The following is a 20,265-nucleotide window of genomic DNA, read 5'->3' on the forward strand; positions in this document are numbered from 1 at the left end:
TTAACTAGTGAGCAAATCCGCACCTTACTAGTTAACTAGTGAGCAAATCCGCACTTGACTAGTTAACTAGTGAGCAAATCCGTGCCTCACTAGTTAACTAGTAAGCAAATCCACACTTCACTAGTTAACTAGTGAGCATATACGCGCCTCACTAGTTAACTAGTGAGCAAATCCGCACCCTACTAGTTAACTAGTTGGCGTTTTGGGGCCCACTAGTTAACTAGTGAGCATATCTGCACTTTACAAGTTAACTAGTGATGTTTTTTGCACCTTACTAGTTAACTAGTGGGTGCTTTAGGGCGCACTAGTTAACTAGTGAGCAAATCTGCACCTCAATAGTTAACTAGTGAGCAAATCCGCACATCACTAGTTAACTAGTGAGCATATCTGTGCCTCACTAGTTAACTAGTGAGCAAACCCGCACCCTACTAGTTAACTTGTTGGCATTTTGGGGCCCACTAGTTAACTAGTGAGCATATCTGCACTTTACAAGTTAACTAGTGATGCTTTTTTGCACCTTTCTAGTTAACTAGTGGGCACTTTAGGGCACACTAGTTAACTAGTGAGCAAATCTGCACCTCACTAGTTAACTAGTGAGCATATCCGCACCTTACTAGTTAACTTGTGGGCGTTTTGGGGCCCACTAGTGAACTAGTGACACTTATTTTGCACCTCACTAGTTAACTAGTGGACATTTGTACCCTCTCTAGTTAACTAGTGAGCAGTTCCGCCTTCACAAGTTTACATGTAAGTGTCACACTGAAGCCACTACTAGTTCACTAGCTGAGGTTCCTCTGGCCAGCATGTTAACTTGTGTGCTGCATGCAAATGTTTGGGGTGGGATTTTACAAAATTCCGCACTGTGATTGGTTGTCATATTTTATTTTGACACAGGGAGCCAATAGAGAGTCTTAATTTGAGAAATTTGCCGCCTCCTAATTAGAATTCTGCGCAACTAGCTAACTAGTGTGAATGTAGACTTGAACTAGTTTACTAGTATACATTTATGTCCTCACTAGTTAACTAGTTTGGACAATGGATGCATCAACTAGGTAACTAGTGAGCCTGCTGCCATCAACTAGCTAGCTAGTGAGCCATTAATGGTTCACTAGTTAACTAGTGGCACTGACCTACTCCAACTAGTTAACTAGTTAGGAGTTATGCCTTCACTAGTTAACTAGTGTGCACATTTTGGCCATCAATAGTTAACTAGTGAGACACAAAAAACCTTCAACTAGCTGACTGGTATGCACTTTGGCCTTTACTAGTTAACTAGTGAGCCATTTATGTGTCAACTAGTTAACTAGTGAAGCCAAAATGTGTTCACTAGTTAACTAGTGCACATTTATGTCTACCACAAGTTAACTAGTGTGCACATTTTGGCCATCACTAGTTAACTAGTGAGACACAAAAACCTTCAACTAGCTGACTGGCATGCATTTTGGTCTTTACTAGTTAACTAGTGAGCCATTTATGTGTCAACTAGTTAACTAGTGAAGCCAAAATGTGTTCACTAGTTAACTAGTGCACATTTATGTCTACCACAAGTTAACTAGTGTGCACATTTTGACCCTCACTAGTTAACTAGTGAGACAAATACCTTCAAGTAGCTGACTGGTATGCATTTCTGCTTTTACTAGTTAACTAGTGAGCAGTTTTTGTGTCAACTAGTTAACTACTGAAGCCTAAATGTGTTCACTAGTTAACTAGTGCACATTTCTGCTGTCACTAGTTAACTAGTGGGCACATTTTCACCCTCGATATTTAACTAGTTGACACAAACATGTCTAACTAGTTAACTAGTGGACAGAAATGGCTTACATGTTCATGACAATTCTGGCTGATATCCTGATATCAGAATAAATGCTCATTTGGCTTGCCATAGATTTGCTTGGTGGGATTGTCTTCTTGTTTACCAGAGTTAAAGAAACCGGAGCATGGTCGCTGACAACAATGGGGTGTATCTCAGTGTCTGAAATGTCAGCCAACAATGAGCTGCTAAGTAGAAAATAATCCAAACGTGAATGAGAGTGATGGATGTGCGAGAAATAAGTATACTCTCTACGGTTAGGATGAAGAGATCGCCATGCATCACAAAGCCCATAATCACTCATGTACTGTTTAACTATGTTGGTGGATTGCCAATTGCGCTGAGTCCCAGCTGTACTGAGCCTGTCTGTTAAAGACATCCAAAAATTAAAATCACCTCCATGTATGAGTGGACAGTCCAAGTGTTCGGAGAGTACAGAGAAAAAATTATGAAAGAATGGAGGGTCATCAATATTTGGACAGTATATGCTGACAATACATAAGCTTTGGTTCTGTACAGATATTTTTAACATTATAAATCTACCCTCTGGATCAGAGACTGTGTCCAATACTGTGAAATTGATGTTTTTGTGTATTAAAATAGCTACACCTCTTTGCCTAGAGTTATAGCAGGCAGAGAACATGCTGGGAAACTCATGTGTTTTAAGTTCATCTGCGGATGTGGCAGATCTCTTGTAACAATATTACGTCTGCTTGCACTCTCTTTAGCTGATCAAAAATCTTTAACCTTTTCTCTATGGAGCCAGCCCCATGTACGTTCCATGAGACAAACCTTAGTGCACCCATAGATGTGTGTGTGAGAAGCTAAAATATGACGCCTTCATGTGAATAAGATGGAATAAGTAACTAAATGTATAAAATAGTATGTTAATAAATAACAGAAAAGTAATCAATAATAAAGATCGAACAGTGCTTGTGTTTGTATTATTTGATGCATAAATTATGATATTGTGCTGTGGATTTAATATATATTTATATTTGTGTGTGTGTGTGTGTGTGTGTTCTCTGTGTTACAGGCTCCGAGGGTCGTTATGTTTTGTCTCTCTTTAGAGCCTTGGTATCTATCATGTTGACCTCTAAAGCGGTCTGTTTTATAATTCTCCATCAAACGTCCTCCTGGATACAGAGTCACTAACTGACCTGATGTAAATATTTCAACCTTCCCGGCTCTCTAGGACTGGTTAAGCTGGTCTTTATTGGGCCATTCCCACCTGTACCGGGTCGGCCCGGGCCGGGTAGCCCCAGTCGGCCCCAGCCTGGCCCGGTTGATTCCACACATCCTTGTCTTAAGCCCATGTGGGCTGATTCTACCCACCAATCAGAGGCTTACTCTAATGGAAGGTGTGAATTTGCTGTCAGCAGTGGGTGTGTTGGCCCTGGTTGGCCTGAAGCAGACCCCCTCCAGAAGAGGGCTGAGAATGAGCCTTGGTTGGCCCGGAAAAATACCAGGCCACCCAGATATGTAAAAAACCTACGCTATCCGGCCCGGGCCGACCCGGTACAGATGGGAATGGCCCACAAGTTTCTGCTGCAAGTGGCACAGCTAATAAGATCTTACGAACATCTTTCATAAACGTAGATGATTCCATTTTCATACATGTCCTTCTTTCCTTTGGACTTTGCAACTGAAATGCTCGTGTCGTTGGCTTTTATAAACTGGTTTCTATAATTCACATACGTGTAAAAGTGGGCACTACCAAATAACAGCTGTTCGTGGCAGATGACAGAAGCTAAGTTGTACTTCTGTGCTCCAGTCTGCTGAGGGATTTCTATGGTTGCATCCGGTATAACTAAGTCTCTGCCTGAAAAACCTCTGGGCAGATATAAAGCCACCACATCAGGGGAATTAAGATAACTGCTGCAGCTCGTTTTTGATTGGCAGGAGCTGCAGGTCTTCACAGTGGCGTTGTCGAATATCATTCGATCCAGAAGGGCTTTGGTGGAGTCGTTTGGCTGTGTTGTAAACATGAAAGCCAAGTTTCCCACGCTGTTTGTGTCTGTGGAGTCCTGTCCACAGTTGTTGCAGTGGCGCACGTGACTCACCTCCAGAGATGACTGAACGCCACAATCATCGAGCCATTTCAGGACAGGGTTCAGAAAATCAGCGATGTCATTCTGTTTTGCCAGCTGTAATGATGGGATGTGCCAGCTAATGTCCTTCAGAACTGGGAGGATTTCTCCTGAGGAGAAATATCTCCCTGGATTATTCAGAACTTTGAGGAAAAATTCAGAAAACAAGGGAACTGGTGAAGGCATCAGATGTTCTCGGGCACAGCCACTGAGAGCTGTTTTGACAGTTTGCAGGTTTGCAATCGCCTGTACCGAAGAATTCATCCAGCAGTTATTTGCACAGTTTGATAACTGGCAGAAGATTTTCTCTGGACTGTGAAAATAACTTTGAACTGTTTTTTCCTCCTGTTTTGTGAAACCAGCAACGTTTTTCACCAGCCCACGTCCTTTAACTGGTGTGGGAGATTTCATTTTAGTTTCCGTCTTCATTTTCTCTCTCTTCTCATTTGATTGGACAGAATCTTTTTCCTCCTTTGTGGCCAGTCCTGATTTTCCAAAGGCTTTGTTTTGATCGGATGTTGCCACAGTTTTTAACAGCCTCCCTGGTAACAAAGCAGGAACCCGCTTTTGCTCTGAAACGGTCTGATTTTGGACACCAGAATCTTTTTCAGACGCTGGTTTTCTAACAGGAATTAACACTGGTTCAGCTTTGGTGGGAATTTCTTCAATTTTAGCTGCTGGTTTTGTATTTCTCACCAAAACTGGATCAGTCGTGACATTTCTCATGACAGGAGATTCAGTTTGAGGGGAAATATGAAATGAGAATTTCTCATTCTGTGTGCAAATGGGACTTTTCTCTGATCCCGTGACCCACTCCATCGATTGGACTTTATCTTCTTTCTTATTCTGCAGCTTTTTGGTCAAATTTATGATAACGCTTTGACACTTATCTAACTCCTGCTCAAGTTTTCTAGTTTCAGCTTGGAATGAGGCCATCCTGTTTTCAGCAGCAGCTAGAGACATCTTTAGTTGAATGTTTTGCTCCTTTTGTTCTTTCAGGTCTTTAGTCAGATTAACAACGGTGACCTGATCATTTCCAAAATCTTTCTTCATCTTATCCATAGCAGCAACTTGAGACATCTTTAGTTGAATGTTTTGCTCCTTTTGTTCTTTCAGGTCTTTAGTCAGATTAACAACGGTGACCTGATCATTTTCAAAATCTTTCTTCATCTTATCCATAGCAGCAGCTAGAGACATCTTTAGTTGAATGTTTTGCTTAGACAGATTAACAACAGTGACCTGATAATCTTCCAAATCTTTCTTCATCTTATCCATAGCAGCAACTTGAGACATCTTTAGTTGAATGTTTTGCTCCTTTTGTTCTGTCAGGTCCTTAGTCAGATTAAAAATAGTGAACTGATAATCTTCCAAATCTTTCTTCATCTTATCCATAGCAGCAGCTTGAGACATCTTTAGTTGAATGTTTTGCTCCTTTAGTTCTGTCAGGTCCTTAGTCAGATTAACAACGGTGACCTGATCATTTTCAAAATCTTTCTTCATCTTATCCATAGCAGCAGCTAGAGACATCTTTAGTTGAATGTTTTGCTTAGACAGATTAACAACAGTGACCTGATAATCTTCCAAATCTTTCTTCATCTTATCCATAGCAGCAACTTGAGACATCTTTAGTTGAATGTTTTGCTCCTTTTGTTCTGTCAGGTCCTTAGTCAGATTAAAAATAGTGAACTGATAATCTTCCAAATCTTTCTTCATCTTATCCATAGCAGCAGCTAGAGACATCTTTAGTTGAATGTTTTGCTCCTTTTCTTCTTTCAGGGCTTTAGCCAGATAAAAAATGGTGACCTGATAATCTTCCAAATCTTTCTTCATCTTATCCATAGCTGTGGAAGAATATTCTACATTACAGGATAGAGTGTCCACCAGCCCTTTAACCTCCATTGGTTTAGCGGACGTCTCTGTAACATTCTCTTTGAATTCATCCGCTGTCAAATTATTTCGGATGGGAACTTGTTTTGACTTCTTTTTCAGTTTTTTCTTGATAACATTAATACCATTAGCAAAATGTGACGTGTTAAATCCAAAACGCATGTTTGTAGTTAATATTTGTTGAGAGAAAAGTGAAAATGAAAAGCTAAACGTTTGTAGATCCGTGTGTCTGTGCAGAGATGTCCTCGCTCTATGACGTCAGAAGTCAAATGAGCAAAGCGCGGAGATGACGTAATAGTTAGGCTCCAGGAGCGTCTGGTGATCAAAGGGGTTGTTGTTACCATGGCAACAAAGCACGTGCTTTTGTTTATAATGACGCTTCATATGCGCAGTGGCACACTTCCTCGCACAATAAAAAAAAAACGTCTGTGCACAATGAAATTCCTATTTGGCCCGATGTCCAAGTACTTCATACATATGAGCACAAAATACGTACATAGAAAAATAAACATACTTGCAATAAAAATTCCTAAAACGAATAAAAAAAAAACACTATATAATAGCCTGATACAAATATTTTTTTAAACATGTTTATGTGTGTGGCGTGTTCTCAGTTCTCTCAGCAGTTCTGAGACGTTTTTCCAAACAGGACACCGTAGCTCGTGGGATTTCGCTTGGTTACAAGCAGAATTGAACGCCAGCTTTGGAATCGTAGGATGTCCAAGGAAGATCCCGCCTTTCTCGCCTCTGATTGGCTAGAAGGGCTCTACTACGATTGGCTACTTTTATCCCCCTCACATTTATTTCATTCAATAAAAAATAATACAACAAATAAATAGGATAAACATGTGTGCCTTACCTGGGTATGAAATATAATAAAACTGCCCTATTTTGCCCAGCAGGTCTGTTTCTCTTCTAGAATAATGAAAACAGCTGAAAAATAAAACTAAATCAGCTTTGAATAACATTTCAATTAATTGCTACAGATTAAATGAGATGCTGAGAGATCTGCTGTAGCAGCCTTAACCTATTAAAGTGTAGACATGAGATAGTCTAACAATTAAATTATAAAATAACCCCAGTAGGGCCAACAGATATAGTTAGTCCAACAGTGTGATCAAATGTAACAGGATTTATTAATAACTGCCGTTTTTCAGTTCTTTTATTATAAAAACTGGAACTGTAGCAAAACAGGACAGAAAGGTTATTATAGCGATGAGTTCACATTTTCTTCACAAAACTCATCAAGATCTGGCTGTAAACATAAAACCCTGCAGTGAGGGAAGACGACTTTGTGGCTGACCGCTGTTTGTAATGCTTCATTACACTCTGTTAGTTTTCTGCTTTAGTTTTGGTCTGCTTAATTCCTGTTACAGTATTTTTTGTAGTTCTTTGTAATTCATGGTTAGCTTTCTTACCAACTCAAAGCATTGACATTCTGTACGTTTTCTGGTTCATTGTACCAGGTTTTACTGCCTTAGTGTTCGTCTCCTTACATCATGTATGTGTATGTGTCCTTTACTTTTACAGGGACTGTACAACGAAACACTACCACCATAAGCAACAGATGCAGTATAAATAAGGCTTTAGCCTGAGGCTAATTTACAGCCCTTGTCCCTGGTTAGGCATTTATATCCAAACAGAATTAAAATAACAGATATCTAAATAGTGTGGGTGCAAGTTACACTAATAAAATACATAAAACGACATAAAAATATCTAAATCATGTTTTCACCTACTTAGTAATTCCTGGCTGACCACATTTACACCTAACTAAAATAAACGCAACACTTTTGTTTTTGTTCCCATTCTTCATGAGCTGGGATGGGGACAGCATTTAGAAAAAGGAAGATGGAGAGCTGCTGTCATCTAGTGTCTGAAAGCTGGCACTACATGTTTGTTCTTTTTAGCCACTTTTTAGATAATATTTAGCCTCCTTATCTTAATAAAGCCTTAAAATGTTCCGTTTTGTAGCTATCTGCTAGCTCCAGCTGTAGCTCATTGATTTAATCTTGAACACGTAATTAAAATAGCTTTGTTGAGTTTTAGTAGTTAGTTTGTATGAGTGAAGACTTTCAGACTCTCATTATGCTGTTAACACCAATTTAAAACCTGCAGTAATCTTAAGTGGTATAATTAATTTGTAAGGAATCCACAGATGTGCTGCTGAGTTTTATATTGTTTAACTTTATGAACGCTACCTGTAATAACAGTTTTGATCCAGCAGAGGATGGAAAAGCATCCTTACTCACTTAAGTGCAACAGGGAGGTGTTTCCCATTTCAGAAACACACACCAACAGTCAAATGTGTGATGGTTTAAGGCTGCAGTCTGCCAGAAATCCTGAAGGAGAATGTCTGACTTTTGACCTTAAACAGGCTGGACAAAGTAAATGTATAGTTTGTTTTTGAATACCTACTTATATAGGCAAGAATAAACACCAATAAATCGACAGAATACATAAAAATATTATGTTATTTCATCTTTACTTCTCAGCCATTCAAACAAATAGAAAATAAAACGGAAGCAGCCATTCTGGAATGTGCTGCGCATTAAAATATCTATAAGTTCCCTTCAGTTGGTTTAATTCCCCAAATCTAAGCCCACCAGCAGGTACATGCATCACATTAGTCAACACTAAAAACACCACAGATATACTGCAAGTCCAAGTCCCCCAACACTGGAGAAGCTCACCTTTGATATATTACAACACTCTCAATATAACACTGCACAAGGTAAACACACACACACACACACACACACACACACACACACACACACACACACACACACACACACACACACACACACACACACACACACACACACACACACACACACATAGCTGCAAACCATTTTGACCAGTTCTTGCTTCACAGGAGCACAGCTCCCATGAAGTTCAGATGATCCTCATGATGGATGCACTAATCAGACGGGTGGGAGTATCAAAATACGTCACGTGCACTGGGTGAAGGCAAGACATCTGTAAACAGTTTGTTTTTAAATATAAATACTATTATTCTGCATGGAGGCAGGAGAATCATGCTGAATAAAAGCTTTGTAGAGAGAAATTCACCTCCACGCTTTACGGTCCTTAAATAATAATTAACAGCTTTGGGAGAATAGCTTCATGTAAAGAAAGCCGCAGGAGCCTCTTCACATTTCCATGTAGCAGCAGGAACCCCCAGATTCAGAAGATGTCTTTAAGAAGTGCTTTAAATCCTGTGTGAGCCTCCATCGCCACAGATCCACCCACCAGGTAGTCAGAGGAAAAACAAACATGTACACAAATCAACAGGGTATGTGTGAGTTCATCAGCAGGCCTGAGGAGAGTTCCTACTGGTGAACCATGGCTTCATGTTACAGCAGATCCAAACAGGAGGAGGTGAACATCAGTGGTTGTCTTAGCCGTAGCCATGCTCCTCGTACAGTTCCTCAGCGCCGCCTCCGTTTCTCACCTCTAGGTGTTGACACATGATAAATATAAAAACCAGCATTACTCTTCTAACCTGTCAGCTTCATCACACATACACCGCAGCAACTTACTTTAGTTCCCCAGGACTAGAGCCTGTCGAGACAGACAACTATGAGCTCCCCTCCAGTTGGAGGATTGGGGAGTAAGAAGGGAGAAGGAGAAGGAGGGCGAAGCAGAAAAAGGGAGATGTTTGGATGTTAAAAGAACAGGTCCATGCTTGGAGGTGGTAGGATGGTCAGGAGGTGTTACACATCACACAAAGGATGGTAGAGGGAGGCGATTACGGAGGCTGACCTTCAACATGAAAGAGATGGAGTGAGAATGTACACACACCACACACACACACACACCACACACACACACGCTGGGATGAAGAGGCAGGCCAAGAGTTGGAACACACTGAGGCATGGCTTCCTCCTCCTGCCACAGCCTTACCAGAGAAGATCAGTTTCTCTTTCATCACATTCATGTCTCGACTGGACGTCCTGACCGTGGCGCTCAGCATGATCTGTTCAGGGTTGTAGCTGCGCATGCCGCTCATCCGATACCTGCAGGGTCACATATAGGGTCAGATCCAGAGGGTGCTGCCTCACTTCCTTTTAGTACCAACAGCAACATTTTCATTTGATAGGCCTCTGAAGTGCTGGTACACACTTTGTTGTGTTACTAGGAACTTTGCTTCAGTGATCTTTGAGATCAAGTCAAGAGTGGACTAAAATCCTATTCACATAAATGTTCTGATCCTTTCAGACACCTGAAACACCTCTGATGTATGAACTGGGTAAATAAACCCACAAAGGCTCACAACTGACTCTGGTCTAAGATTCAAGAAACTGGTGGACAAAATGAGCAGAAACATCTGTTAGCAAAGCTATAGCAGTGTAGCCTGGCCTGCCAGACTCCTCCTCTGTCTAATTCTGTACAGAGAAAGTGCAGAATTAGACAGAGGAGGAGTCTGGCAGGCCAGGCTAACAGCAGCGGCCACCAGAACAGACCAGGTTTCGGTCTCAGAGGAGATGATGGATGAAGAAACAAACTGAAACGCTGAGTGAAAATATTGTCACAAGTTTATACTTCAGCTTGACAGAAACACTGGAACCGGCTCATGGGAGTGTGAACCGGAGCGGCCATCAGTAACAAAGCTGCTTAAATGGAGAAAAAACAAAGGATCTAAACACTGATCCACAGTTTACATTTATTCTTTATGTACACTAAAACACAAACATGCATTAATAAGTTTATCACCTCACCTGGGCCAAGGCCAGATGGAAAAAAATAAAGATCACTATATATTTTAATCCTTAATCTCGATTTAAATCACTGCTTTTTAAAATTGCTTTTATAAAGCAGCGCTAAATTAAAAAATAAAAAACTGAAATCTATTCCTTCTATTTCACAAAACCAACAACTCTTAATTTTACAGATGCTGGTTGTTTTGGCGGTGACTGCTGATGTCATTTCCCATCCAGTTACAACCAATCAGCAGGAGTTAACCAGAGGTTTCACTCCGCAACTCCACCAGGTTTTCCTGCTCGGTTCCCTGTTGGTTTGGAAAATCATCCTTTTGGACCGGGCTAGTAAAATGGAGACACGCGAATACAGCGAAGGTTCAATTAAATGACTCTGGAGTTCTGATAGTGGGAACGGACAAATCTTCTCCCCCGCAGCAGCAGAGCAGGAACGTGGAAACTGACTTGTCTCAAAGGCCCAATCTCAATACACACACTGCTCCCTGTGGACTTCCGCAAAGTGCACTTGGAGAAAGTACGCTGTAAGGCAGTGATCCGCAAATGACGGCTCGCGGGCCACGTCCGGCCCGCGAGCCCTCTATTTATGGCCCCCAAACCCCGCGCGCACCCCCACCCCTGACTGCCGACCGGGAGGTGTAGAATAGATAGAGCTGTGGAAAATAATCAAATAATCGATGCATGAGGTGCAGGCATAAACGATTCTGCATCATAGAAGAATAATCAATGACGGTGGAATGTGGTTTTGTTATTTTAATGGCGGCACCAGTGTAGCATCCAGATGTGTCAGAGTGGTGGTTGTCTACATGTACCAGGTAGGAAACTTTGGTCTGCCTTTATGTGGTACTGCAGGGCTGAGCGCCGGAGTTGTAACCCGAGACCGAACCGAATCAGCCCGATCGGTTCTGTTGGATTTGGGCTGTGAATTATGTTAATTGAGCGGGTTGTCGCGCAGCGCGCTCCGCTCGTTCCATCAGCGACTGAGAGAAAGAGAGAGAGAGAGAGAGAGAAAGAAGAGAGAAAGAAAGAAAGAAAGAAAGAAAGAGAAAGAGAGAGAGATCAGAGGATGCTCCTCCAAACACGCGTTATTATTTTCATAAGTTCATTATTGTTTCTCCTGGAAGCGCTCAGTCAGACCGAGTGCTGTGATGTTGGGAGATCCGGTCTTGGGGAGGGAGCGGGGTCAGTGACTGCAGAGTTATCATCTGTCTCTTTTATTTAGGGACACGGAGAAGTTAAAAGTAGAGATAAATAGAAGATAGAAGTTCTTGTTCCACTTTATTCTTTTGTTTCATGATGATAAAATGATGTTAAATTCAGCTTAAAGAGAAACTGGGAGGAAGCTTTGGTTCATTTTGTCATAGACTAGTGTGCATGTGTTTTCATGATCTATGGGGCTGTGTTTTTTTTCAGTTTTCATTAGAAAAATCAGTTCCCACCAAGTCTAATATCAGTGATTCAAGAAACCTTAAACAGATTTATGTGTTTTTTGTGAGCGTTTCTTTCTGCACACAAACACGCACTTATGACTAAATGCATTAGACAAGTTAGAGGAAAGATTTTTTTCATGCTTTGGTGGGTTTATTGGGGGGGGGGGGGGGGGGGGCTTTCTATGTCACTGTAAGACTCTTTGATCTACACCATAACTTTGTGGTAGCTAGATATAAACTGAATGTGCTGCAAATTGTCAGAAGTTACTAATTTATTTACAGTTACAAGTTGTAATGCTGACAAGAATACAACTTTTTGAACAGATCAAAGCTCATGAACACACAAGTATCAACAGCTATAACTTCAAAGATGCAGCCTGTAAAAACAAATGCCTGCATCAATCAATGTTTACACCTGTGTTCTTGCTGAAAACGCTTATAAAGACGGCTCAGATTGGGATTAGTTTTTTCCACTGCAAAAATGGCATGACGTCTCAATGTATCACAAGCCTGTGAACTTTTTTGTGAGCTAGAAGCCCAGCAGGAACCAACACTGTCCAGCGGGGAAAGCTCGTCTTCTGACTATGACTCTGTGGACTCAGAGGATGAAAGTTTGGTCCCAGCAGGCCCACAGTCTGACTCTGATGAAGACCTGGAGGAGGGAGGAGCAGATAATTCTACGTGGAGTTCAAAGAGCGGCATGCCGCAGGAGAGCCATCATTTTCAATGAGAAAAAAATCCCGCGTTCCAGTATCACTCTGTATACTGTGAGCCGAACAGAAAACATTGAGCATTGTTTTATTTTTTTTATTACGGATGAAATCCTCAACCTGATCGTTCGCCACACGAACATATGGAGGGGATCCGGAGAAATGCCGAGTGGATGTTGACTGACGCGACAGAGCTGCGGGCATATTTTGGGCTGCTGATCCTGGATGGAGTGTACCGTTCCCGGAGCGGAGACGGGTCGACCAGCGCAGAGCAGACCTCCGGAGGAAGAGAGGAGGATGAAAGAAAGGTGCCATCTCTGCCAAGGCAAGCGAAGCATGTTTGCCCACTTCTGCTCCAAATGTGACCTGGCTGTCTGCAAGGAGCACTCCACAGTTGTGTGCACTGTTTGCAGCACGCACACACGCACCCACCCACCCACACCCACACTGTTGTTACAATAAACTTTCAAATGGCCATCATTGTTTGAGCATTTTTCTAACACAAAAAATGATTTAGGCTTACATTGTTTTGACAAAACATGGCACTAAAGGAGTTAAATCTAAAAAACACTCAAACATTTTATTATGTTTAGTGAGGACTGAAGCTAAGGAAAGAATCTGTGGAAAAAAAAGTTGACTTTAGAAATATTATATAATTTTTAATACACATTTTATTAAAATGCATTTTTTTGTGTGCGAGGGTCCCCAGAGTAGCTTTTTTTAAGGGTTAAACAAACAGCCAAACAGTTATTTGAAATAAATTTACATTTATTGCTAATTTGTCTAAAAGTTTTAGAGCATCAAATAATCGTCCTAAAATTAACCAATTTCATTAGAAAATACGTATTTTCAGAAAAGGAACTTGAGCCTTTTCTCCAGCAGCAATGGCTTGTGGGTCATACCCTTGCCCGAGGTCCGCATCGCTGCGGACTTGGGTGAAGTGCAGATTAAGGGTGCAATGAGGGCGTGGTCAACTTCCGCACTTGAGAATCGGGACGCCCTACGCACCTGCACCCCTGGCCGGGAACGCGTGAATGAAGGGTCCAATACTGCAGGTCAAGCGCGAGAGTTGAGATTGGGCCAAACACTGCTGCTGCTTCTTTTTCTCGCTTAAAGTTGGCGGGCAACTCACGTGTAAGAGTCTTTACCGCCCCCTCCCGATCCCACACACTTCCGTCATTTTTGATCAATAAACTCAGCTGATCACCATGATGGAACAGAAAAGAAATGCGATCACATGATCACCCAGCTCCGACCTCATCTCTAATGGGGGTGAGGTTTTTGTTAGCGCACACCTTTGGTGTTTCATCCATTCATAAGTCGCTAATAAATACATTTGGGTTCAGATCCTGCTGGCTTTTGGTGAGTCAGTGCTCTTAAGGTTCAAAGGGATTTACTTTTTATAATATACCCGATTACTCAACTTCAGTGTGATTATGTAAATTATTATGAATTAATCATCATTGCTGAATATTTAGCTGTAATGTAGATTCTGGCTGCATGCGTGGGCGTGAGCCAGCAGAGCCACGTCTCTAATGGGGACAGCTTTCTGAAATCTACAGTGGGGCAAAAAAGTATTTAGTCAGCCACCGATTGTGCAAGTTCTCCCACTTAAAATGATGACAGAGGTCAGTAATTTTCATCATAGGTACACTTCAACTGTGAGAGACAGAATGTGAAAAAAATCCATGAATTCACATTGCAGGATTTTTAAAGAATTTATTTGTAAATCAGGGTGGAAAATAAGTATTTGGTCAATAACAAAAATTCAACTCAATACTTTGTAACATAACCTTTGTTGGCAATAACAGAGGTCAAACGATTACTATAGGTCTTTACCAGGTTTGCACACACAGTAACTGGTATTTTGGCCCATTCCTCCATGCAGATCTTCTCGAGAGCGGTGATGTTTTGGGGCTGTCGCCGAGCAACACGGACTTTCAACTCCCTCCACAGATTTTCTATGGGGTTGAGGTCTGGAGACTGGCTAGGCCACTCCAGGACATTCAAATGCTTCTTACGGAGACACTCCTTTGTTGCCCGGGCGGTGTGTTTGGGATCATTGTCGTGTTGGAAGACCCAGCCACGTTTCATCTTCAAAGCTCTCACTGATGGAAGGAGGTTTTGGCTCAGAATCTCACGATACATGGCCCCATTCATTCTGTCCTTAACACGGATCAGTCGTCCTGTCCCCTTAGCAGAAAAACAGCCCCAAAGCATGATGTTCCCACCCCCATGCTTCACAGTAGGTATGGTGTTCTTGGGATGCAACTCAGTATTCTTCTTCCTCCAAACATGACGAGTTGAGTTTATACCTAAAAGTTCTACTTTGGTTTTATCTGACCACATGACATTCTCCCAGTCCTCTGCTGTATCATTCATGTGCTCTCTGGCAAACTTCAGACGGGCCTGGACATGCACTGGCTTCAGCAGCGGAACACGCCTGGCACTGCAGGATTTAATTCCCTGCCATTGTAGTGTGTTACTGATGGTGACCTTTGTTACTGTGGTCCCAGCTCTCTGCAGGTCATTCACCAGGTCCCCCGTGTGGTTCTGGGATTCTTGCTCACCGTTCTCATGATCATTTTTACCCCACGGGATGAGATCTTGCGTGGAGCCCCAGATCGAGGGAGATTATCAGTGGTCTTGTTTGTCTTCCATTTTCTGATAATTGCTCCCACAGTTGATTTTTTCACACCAAGCTGCTTGCCTATTGTAGATTCATTCTTCCCAGTCTGGTGTAGGTCTACGATTCTTTTCCTGGTGTCCTTCGAAAGCTCTTTGGTCTTGGCCATAGTGGAGTTTGGAGTCTGACTGTTTGAGGCTGTGGACAGGTGTCTTTTATACAGATAATGTGTTCAAACAGGTGCCATTAATACAGGTAACGAGTTGAGGACAGAAAAGCTTCTTAAAGAAGACGCTACAGGTCTGTGAGAGCCAGAGATTTTCCTTGTTTGAAGTGAGCAAATACTTATTTTCCACCTGATTTACAAATAAATTATTTTAAAATCCTGCCATGTGAATTCATGGATTTTTCTTTTTCACATTCTGTCTCTCACAGTTGAAGTGTACCTATGATGTAAAAATGATGACAGAGGTCAGTAATTAAGTGGGAGAACTTGCACAATCGGTGGCTGACTAAATACTTTTTTGCCCCACTGTAAGTGGAGGACATTAGTCACAATGAGCCGAGACTAACGGACGGAGGTACTAAAAGGGCTGATCTAGATTTCATTTTTGTCATTTAGCTGACCTAATGAGTCCAGACTATGTATTAGTGACTTCACTGGATATATTTGTGATTTGGATGAATTGAGAAGTTGTCTCCTAAAGAGAAAGAGGGCGGCGGTTAAGAGCAATTGTTCAGGTGAGACTGGAAAAAGAAAGAACCGAGAATAAAGAATGGTGGCAATTATTGTAGGAGAATGTAAATGAGATGGATCATATAATAACTAGAGCAGCAAAGAAATGAAGGGAAATGCCAATAATCTATCAAACTAAGTTATGGGTGAACAGAAACAGAAACAGGGTGACATTAGAGTAGATTTGGGGGTCACAAGAGGTGACCCGGTTACCTGATCATGTGATAGCTGAGACAAGGTGCCAGAATGCAGCAGAGGAGATGAGCATGCACGTCAGGCAGAGGAGAGAAGACAAGGAAAAAGGCAGAAAGATAAAAAAGGGACAAAAGAGGGTAGAAGAAGAGAGGTCAGTTCAGCAGAAGCTACTGAGCAGCACAGCCAAGCTAAACACATTTGTACCAGAGAGTTACAAGGAGAGGAAAAAGAATAAAAAAGCTGTCCATTCCAGAGGACTGGAGGACAGAGCAGCTGTCTCTGGGGTCATCTCTAAAACAAACAGAACCCGTCCTCAATAGAAACTTAAGGGGTGTGAAGAGTTTAGCTAAGAGAAAACAAACCATCACATGTGGTTTGTGACATAAACAATAGAAATTAAACCAACTAAAAGGGCTTTAACTTAAAACATCAATCACCAACAACGTTGACGAGCTACTGATGCATGTAGTGCAGAAATATTTCAGCATATTAAAAAACAGTAATATTTGCTTGTGTCCTAATAATTTGACAACATGAGTGACTTGATGCGTCCGTACCTGTGGGCCGTACTTACTTCTGTAAAATGAATATTCCTACAACGACAGCAAAGGAGACGAGGTCTGCAGACACCCAGATCAGACCGTATTCACGTGGCCCCTGAACACACACACACACACACACACACACACACGCACACACACACACACACACACACACACACACACACACACACACACACACACACACACACACACACACACACACACACACACACACACACACACACACACACACACACACACACACACACACACACACACACACACACACACACACACACACACGTCAGCTTTGCCTGTTTCACCACTAGATGGAGCCAAATATAAGAATTAAAGGAGACAATGATGCTAAATCAGTCCAACACTGTTATGTCAAGTTGTCTTTTTTCAATAAAGTTTTAATGTCCCGGTCTTCAGCCAGAGGTTGCTCCTGTACTGCACGTACAGATGGAGAGAAAGGTCAAGCTGGATGTACAGTACAGGCCAAGAGTTTGGACACACCTTCTTATTCAATGTTGTTTTTATTCTCATGACCATTTACATCGGAAGATTATCACTGAAGGCATCAGAACTATGAATGAACAGGTGTGGAGTTATGTACTTAACCAAAACAGGTGAAATAACTGAAAACATGTTTTATTTTCTTCAAAATAGCCACCCTTTACTCTGATTACTGCTTTGCTCACTCTTGGCATTTTCTTGATGAGCTTCAAGAGGAAGTCACCTGAAATGGTTTTCCAACAGTCTTGAAGCAGTTCCCAGAGGTGTTCAGCACTTTTTGGCCCCTTTGTAAATGTTCATGGTCATGAAAATAAAGAAAACACATTGAATGAGGAGTGTCCAAACTTTTGGCCTGAACTGTAAGTGGAGATGTTTCAGGTGATGACTGCTCCAGAAGCGCATGAGTCACCATGATCATCAGGAAACTGGGGAGGGGTCCTCTGTGCTAAGGCGGGGATTTGTAAGCCTGTCAACCATGAACAGGATCTAAACATGATTGGGGATCAGAAGAAACTAAAACAGCAAAAAACGAGAAAACCACGTCAGACCAACTGTTAATGAGAAATGTCCCGAGTGATAAGAAAATAATGACCTTATGAACCCATTATTACAAAAAGAAGGGAAACTCAAACACTCAGGAGGAGACCAAGACTCGACACACAACAGAAATTTATACAAAACCAAACGGCTTAAAAACCGGAAATAAAGTTAGTTACTGATTATTATTAATGAACACAGATGTCCACAAACTACAAGACTAACGAAGAAAACTAAATACACCGATTAGAAGAAGACTCGGTCATATCTGCACACTGGAACTCATCAGAATGAATATTCCCAGGGAAGAGAATACGTAATAGTTATTGCGTATTTGACACAAGAGCCTTCAGGCTTTTAAATAAATAATTCTAAGATCTAAGATTAGAAGTCTGTACTGAAGAGGGTTCAGAGCCACTCGTCTCTTGAGGATTTATGGATATTTAAATTTAACACACCAAAACGCTCTTATAGCTCTTACCATGAGCCAGATAGGATAAAGCACTTTTCTGAGGACATGTGGGGCCTCAGAGGAGACCGACGACACGCCGCTGCACCAGAGCGTGGAGTACAGCCACGGCTCGTTGACGGTGTAGAGAGTAAGGCTGATGTTGTTCTTGGAGAAGTTTCTGAAAACAGTAATAAACCATCATGCACTGATTCATTCGCTGGTCATAAACCTGGTCAAACTCGTGGTGTGTGTGTGTGTGTGTGTGTGTGTACCTGATGTCACTTGGACTGACTTGGCTGTATCTGAGCATTAGCCTGCTGATGCCAGACTTGTGCAGTGTGTGTGGGTCATGTTTGTCCAGCGACGTCTGAACAAGACCAGGTGCAATCCGTCTCACCTGAGCCCTCTGCTCATCAGGAGTCCACATCACCTACAATCATTGTAGCAGAACACACTTACAGCTGTCATCTACACACACGGTGAATAAGACAGCCTTGTAGTTACTTTTAAACTGAGTTACAAGAAAAGGTTTCAGAAACATCTGGCTGAGGGACGTCGTCGTTCCTCCCTACCAGGCTCGGAGGAACTCCAGATCGCTGAACTGCTTGTAGTGTGTCATTGATCCAGCTGTGGAAGCAGGGGTGGTCCTGAGGGGGTCTCTGCAACCTGAAAACCACTGAGATGTTGTGATAGGAGGCCAGCTTTAGAAGCTGCTCCAGGCTGCACACACGCTGGTTGGACGTCAGGTTCTTCTCCTTCACTGAAAAGGTGTTCACAGTCCAGAAAGGGTCGTTCTGAAACAAGACCGGGTGTAATAGGACTTTTAAACAATGCTGCTGCTGCTAGATTAATTTTACTCCTGATATCTTTCAAAAACAAATATTGATTATGATTTCTGCAGAGCATTTAAACGCCTACATGATACTAGAATAGCAGCAGGCTTTAAGACATCTCCTCAATATTTTTGCTGGCATCAAGAACTCCTTACAGAAAAACAGATATTTTTATATAAATCCTCCAAGAAATGTTTCATTTGATTTATCAAACAACAATATTCATTAAGTAAAATATGTTAAAGAAGAACCCAGTCTTCCTATTCTTCTGAGTTTCTCTGTCTTGTGTACACAGGCAGTGAAAATGGAGGAAGACCAAAGTAACGAAGACTGAAACCAACCCAGACACACTCCATCTCTCTGCAGTGTGCAATCTCATCTCATCAAATCTAAGCACTTCCTTTATTAAGAGTCCCATTAGAATGAAAGGCTAACAGTTTATTACATTGCTCAGACATCGACCAAACTGAAAACTGGCTAAAGAAATAATGGACAAATATATTAGGTGCCGCACATAAGAATGACAGTGACGAGGTAAACCAGCTTTAAAAAAAACTTGCTGCATGAGACAGAATAACTGTACTATGTGTAGGCAGGATTTATGCATGCATCGCTCGTTTGTCCCCATTTGTTCACTATTCCATTTAAAAGCAAAGCGAAACAACTACCCATATGAGTAGATCACTCATTTAATTATTCCATTTGCAGTGGTCTCTAGTAGGAATGAATGCCTTGTAAGTCTTACTCTGAAGAAACAAAGCTCTGGTGCACCAGAGGAACTAGAAGTGAGCCACATCAGAGCTCAGCTTCAGACGGCAGGATTTTGACTCTTATTTTGACACCTCACCTCGGCTTGGCTAACAGCAATGAGACTACTCCTGACTCAGTTTGCTTTGCAACACTGACGTTTTGGCTCTACAAATAAACACAAGCCTGGAGGAGTTGCAAATGCTAACGGTTAGCTTCTACTAGCCGAGACGTTCTCTGCTGTTTCCTGGACGCTAAAACAACAACAGGCTTCCCTGTCGTGAGTCAAGATGAGTGAGCCCATGGATGTTAAGTGACAGTGTGACAAAGATCTGTCAGGCTTTTCTAATCCTAGAGTTTCACTGTCTATTTTCTATCAGAAGCTAAGCAGGAGATAGGTGTAGGAGACTATTTTCATGTTCAGCCTACAT

The 20,265-nt window shown here is 41.9% G+C and overlaps 1 protein-coding gene across 6 annotated transcripts in view; it reads right to left on the bottom strand.

The window, feature by feature from the left end:
- Positions 1–1,752: 1,752 nt before the first annotated feature.
- gdpd5b (glycerophosphodiester phosphodiesterase domain containing 5b) overlaps positions 1,753–20,265 on the bottom strand; it is an 85,113-nt gene continuing 66,600 nt past the window's right edge. Inside the window, exons 11-18 of one of the 6 annotated variants that reach the window (XR_008563684.2) lie at positions 18,827–19,048; positions 18,527–18,684; positions 18,285–18,432; positions 16,780–16,862; positions 16,224–16,238; positions 9,697–9,809; positions 9,333–9,555; positions 8,254–9,246 (exon numbers count right to left, since the gene is read on the bottom strand). Coding sequence is in view for 4 of the 6 variants with exons in the window: in XM_054742876.2 (XP_054598851.2) it covers positions 3,385–5,949 (2,565 nt within the window). In the remaining 2 variants the exon portion in view is untranslated. Of the gene's footprint in view, positions 9,247–9,332; positions 9,556–9,696; positions 9,810–16,223; positions 16,239–16,779; positions 16,863–18,284; positions 18,433–18,526; positions 18,685–18,826; positions 19,049–20,265 lie in introns of those variants that run through there. The other 5 variants (XR_008563685.2, XM_054742878.2, XM_054742879.2 and 2 more) reach the window with 5 other exon arrangements.

The sequence above is a fragment of the Nothobranchius furzeri genome, chromosome 13 (genome assembly GCF_043380555.1).
Source record: "Nothobranchius furzeri strain GRZ-AD chromosome 13, NfurGRZ-RIMD1, whole genome shotgun sequence".
NCBI lineage: Eukaryota > Metazoa > Chordata > Actinopteri > Cyprinodontiformes > Nothobranchiidae > Nothobranchius > Nothobranchius furzeri.